This window comes from Triplophysa rosa, linkage group LG11 (genome assembly GCF_024868665.1).
Source record: "Triplophysa rosa linkage group LG11, Trosa_1v2, whole genome shotgun sequence".
NCBI lineage: Eukaryota > Metazoa > Chordata > Actinopteri > Cypriniformes > Nemacheilidae > Triplophysa > Triplophysa rosa.
Genome location: NC_079900.1, coordinates 7,674,376 through 7,679,460, shown reverse-complemented (window position 1 = coordinate 7,679,460; position 5,085 = coordinate 7,674,376). Strand labels below are relative to the sequence as shown.

Below are 5,085 nucleotides of genomic sequence, written 5' to 3'. Positions count from 1 at the left end.
ATCCCCATTGACCCCCATAATATTATTGTCCCTAAATATGAATAAATTAAAATATTAAATTAAATATTTATTTTATTATTATATTAAAATCTCATTAGTCAACACATTTCTGGTTGTTTACAAAAGAAACACAAAATATATACATGCATAGCAACAACATTAAAGAATGATACCTAAAGGGATAAAATCATCATCATCAAGATTCTCGTCTTCATCAATCTGTTCTTCCTTTACTGTTCTGTTTTTATCTCCATGTTCCTGCTGTTTATCACTTTCACTGAAGAAAGCAAATCATTTTCTTTATCTCTCTGTTCTTCATCTGATGTGGGTTCTGTTTTCATGCAGTCCATCAGTTTGACAGAACACATGTTCAGTGGTATGGTGTGCAGGATCTGCTGCTCTCCAGCGTTACAGACAGAATCCAGAGACTCTGTGGAGGTTTGATTAGTAGATTCATCCCGATTCAAGGCGTGATTACTGTCACACGCAGTGTCTTTTGTGTATTTCTAAGGAACTTATGATGGATTTTCACTACCGTATAAAGTAAAAGCACACTATAATCAATTCTTCACTCACCACAATTATGTTATGCACTGTTATTATGTTTAACTAAGAAGTATTCATATGAAATGTAGCTAACAGATAAATCACACTTTTATTAAAGAGTTGTTGAACTTTTATGATATAACAGTTTTATTACTAAAGGTATTGAAATCAGTATATCTAACAAATGATTACTTACACAAATGCACTTTGTATGGTTTTCGAGCATATCTGAGCACCCTGAACAACCAGTAATGTCTGAGGCCTAAGGTTTTGAGGCCTAGAGTTTAAGGCTTTGAGGTCTAAAAGCGAACCAACCTTTCCGTTCAAAAGCTTCCATAAATTCTGGGGACTTGTTTATGAGTATCCATAGTAATGGTCTTGGTCCAGTAATATTGGTACAAATGTTTTTTCTGTAACATTCGGAGACTGGTATCATTGAGAAAAATTAGCACACTTATTGTGTGTAAATCTATTTAAAAAACTAAATTACAATTGGTCTGCCACAGTTAGAACCATTCCTTGTTGCTTAGGAAATAAGGGTGGACGAAAGGGATTGGCTAAAGAAAATAAGAGATAACAGGACCTTACCTGATTTGTAAAGGGCGGAGAACGCCCTCTGAAGTTTGTGTATAACTGTTGATGCAAAATAATGTATCTGCAGATGCTTTGAGGACATCTCACTTTGTTGGCTCGAGCAAATAAAGTTCAATTCTCTTGACACCTGGACCTTCTTCGTTTTCCTAGACTGATTTTCCTCAACATGTCCAGAGCGTCTACAGAGCACTGAGCACCAAAACAACCAGACACAAAAACAGCTTCTTCCCTCATGCCGTCTACCTCTTGAACGGTTAAATTTTTTTTACCCACCGTGCAATTAATAACTCTGTGCAATAATAATTAAGTGCAATATTAATTATATCCTCCAGATAATATCTATTTTTATACAACTTTTTCTGTCAATTATATTTCATTCTGCTGTATATAGCACATACCTTGTACATACAATAGATACATAAATACATATTTACATACACACATAGCTTACTCTCTATATCTTTATCTTATGTTTATTGTATTGTATTTCTTAATTTTTTATACCTATAGGCCCTTATTTAAATCATCTGTGTACTGTATTCTATTGTGTTATGGTGTCTGTGTACTGTTGTTGCTGTTTCTGTGTTCTGGATGCTCCTGTCACCAAAACAAATTCCTTGTATGTGCAAACATACTTGGCAATAAAGCTCTTTCTGATTCTGATAAAAACAGTGAGAGTGATTGATATAAATGGTGTTTAATGTGTCCAAACCTCTGTGTTTTGTTCATGACCTCAGCTTTGCCTCTAGTAACGCCACCTATTTCTTCAGCTGACAAATTTCTGTGATGAAATCATCAATATCCAGCATGGACAGATCAGTTCCTACTGATTTACAGCACATCACATCCTCTTGTGACATCCATTGTCACATCTGATGCACATCACATCCATTGTCAACATCTGAACACAACAATTCACACAGACAACACTGTTTACACTCATGAAAACACCAAAGAGAGAAAATCAAACTGATGTTTCAACATGCATTGCTTGTTGTCTGTCTTAGTTTCTTTGGCTGCAGTAGTTAACAAAGGTTTACACCATACTGCCAGGTGAGATGTGAATATTTGGTGTTTAAATGTCTCAAAGTTTTTGAAGCAGTTTTCTTTGTTTTTAAAGCATAGGTCACATCATGAATTCATGTCTGGGCTCGCTCATGCATCAAGGGTTAATATAAACAGATGATTTAATATATTAGTAATAAACACATTCTCTGAGAATTTATTTTTTCTAGATTGAATATATTACCTCACACAAGTCAAAACTGTATACCTTTGTATTTAACTAAGTATTAAGTTGTTTGTCAACAATCTGTCAATAGTTTGGATTATTTAGACCATTTTTATTGAAATTTCAAAATTGATTCACTCATCTCCAAATAATTCACTCATGGTTTCACTGATCTCCGATTGATTCACTGAGCTTCAATTGACTCGCTGATCTCTAATTGATTTATTTGGTGATGGAATTATTTCAGCTGCTTATCAAAACAAATTACATTCAAAAAGCCAATGGTTTAGTTGTACTGAAGACTGTGTGTTCATACTGCCAGCGGGAACCAAGTTTGTGTGTGTGACTCCACTGCAGATCAAATGCTTATAAATGGTGCTATAAATTTATGTCGTTTGTGGGCATGTACATTTTTTTTTCAAAAACAATTAAAAAAAAGGCAAACCCCTTCAGTGTGATGTAAGAGTATCCGCTTCGCGTTGGGTCCTGATCACTGTCAGGATTTATTCTTGCGATAACAACCGGCTGACTGTACATTAGTAACAAAAAATGAACCGTTTATTATAATGGTTACAAAGTTAGTTTTAAATGTGAATCCAGAACTCTAAATTGCCATGTAAAGAAGTTGCTAATTAAACTGATGAGTGATGACAGTTGAAAAACATCATTTTTAGTTCTGTTCATACACGACAAAAACAATTGACATGACTTGCAGTGAAAGACCCTACCTGACCAGTTCAAACTGATAGCTACATAGATTGCAGAAAATCTCACACAAAAACAATTATTAATTAACAGGCAGACACCGTTTATAAAAAAAGTAAAAGACTATGATGATTCTAGTACAGTTTGTTCTTCAGCATGTTCCTTCTGATTCTCTCCAGTATGAACTCTCTGATGGGTTTTCAGGCCATCTGATCGAGCAAACGTCTTGTCACACTGACAACATTTATAAGGTTTCTCTCCTGTATGAATTCTCTTATGTTTTTCTAGAGTGTCATATCGACCGAAACTCTTTCCACAAGCGGTGCAGTAATAAGGTTTCTCTCCAGTGTGAATTCTCTGGTGATCTCTGAAATTAGATGGATTAGAAAAGCTCTTTCCACAGTGAGAGCAGATATAAGGTTTCTCTCCAGTGTGAATTCTCTCATGGATCATCTGATTTGATTTTTTAAGGAATCGTTTATCACAGCGTGAACATTGATAGAGTTTCTCACCAGTGTGTGTTCTTTGGTGTGACTTTAGATCATATGACTGCTTAAAGGTTTTTCCACATTCACTGCACTGATACGGTCTCTCATCTGTGTGTAATTGCACATGTTTCGTCAGAAGGAACGTGTACCTGAATCTCCACTCACAGTGAGGACACTTGTGTGGTTTTTCCATTTTCTTGTGAATTCTCTTATGAGTAGCAAGATTTCGTTTGGTTCTGAAATATTTGTCACATTCACTGCAGTTGAAACGCTTTTCTTCACTGTGTGTCCTCATGTGGATCTTCAGACTTGAAGAGGAGACAAAATTCTTCCCGCACTGCTCACAGTGAAACTGTGTCTTCTCTCTGTGCTCTTGTGAATGAAGTTTCTTCTCTTGTATGGTAGGAAAGCTGATGTTACATCTGGTGCAGGTGAAGAGTTTCTGTTCTGTGTGTTTTCTCTCATGTGTCTCTAAATGTCTCTGTGAACTGAATGTCTTTCCACGGGTGATGCAGGAAAGAGTTTGTGCTGTCAGTCGCTGATTTGATGTAGAGGCTGTTTCTCCATCACAACACAAACCACTGCTCTCATCTGAAATGAACACAAGCGTAATAAACAGTGGAAATAAAAGGGTGAATTTATGTATCGTTTTCTATATATACAGCTGTCAGTCTTTTTTTAATGTGTTAAATATGATCACCTTCATACAATAACCACAATAAATACTTAAAATAATCAACCAAATGTTGAGAGCAAGTTTGTTCAGCTTGAGATTAGAAGAGTGACCGCACACAGGACATATGAACAAATTCAAAGTCTGAATGAAAATTAATTAACGAATTCACTGACTCAGAAGCACCAGAAACTAGTCAGGACAGAATATAAGAAACTTTTCAGTATGACATATGCGACAAAAAACCCCTTCATGACCAAAACTCACATGACAGTGAAATATTGTGAAAAGACAACAGAAGAAACATACCTGAAAGAATAAAATCATCATCATCATCGTTATACTCATCTTCATCCGTGTAAAGTTCCTCTGCTGTTGATTCTGTTTTTATCTCCATCATGTTCATGCTGTTTAACAGTTTCACTGAAGAAAACAAATCATTATCTTCGTCAGTTTGTTCTTGGTTTACTATGGGTTCTGTTTTTATCTCCATCATGTTCATGCTGTTTAACAGTTTCACTGAAGAAAACAAATCTTTATCTTCGTCAGTTTGTTCTTGCTTTACTATGGGTTCTGTTTTAATCTCCATCAGTTTCCTGCAGTCCATCAGTTTGACAGAACACATCTTCAGTGGTTTGGTGTACAGGATCTGCTGTTCTCCAGAGACACAGACAGAATCCAGAGACTCTGTGGAGGTTTGATCAGTAGATTCATCCTGATTCAAGCTGTGATTGCTGTCAGAAGCAGTCTCCTGAGCGTCTGTCTGGTAGGTCTCAACCTTTACCACAATCTAACAACAAAACATAAACAACACACATCACAAGCACTGGAGCTTTATATAGAATATA

General features: G+C 35.9%; 1 protein-coding gene across 1 annotated transcript; it reads right to left on the bottom strand.

Moving 5' to 3' along the window:
* Positions 1-2,907: 2,907 nt before the first annotated feature.
* On the bottom strand, positions 2,908-5,076 carry LOC130562022 (zinc finger protein 501-like). Its single transcript, XM_057346809.1, has 2 exons — positions 4,547-5,076; positions 2,908-4,155 (listed from the first exon to the last, which is right to left on the bottom strand). Exons 1-2 carry the CDS (start codon positions 4,860-4,862, stop codon positions 3,200-3,202), a joined length of 1,272 nt encoding a protein of 423 aa, XP_057202792.1. The 5' UTR covers positions 4,863-5,076; the 3' UTR covers positions 2,908-3,199.
* Between the last annotated feature and the right edge of the window lie 9 nt (positions 5,077-5,085).

Excerpts from the sequence above, each read along its gene's own strand:
- LOC130562022 (XM_057346809.1), bottom strand. The coding sequence starts at position 4,862 with ATGTGTTCTGTCAAACTGATGGACTGCAGGAAACTGATGGAGATTAAA. Across the intron at positions 4,156-4,546 it reads TGATGATTTTATTCTTTCAG|ATGAGAGCAGTGGTTTGTGT; the intron begins GTATGTTTCTTC and ends TGTTCATTTCAG.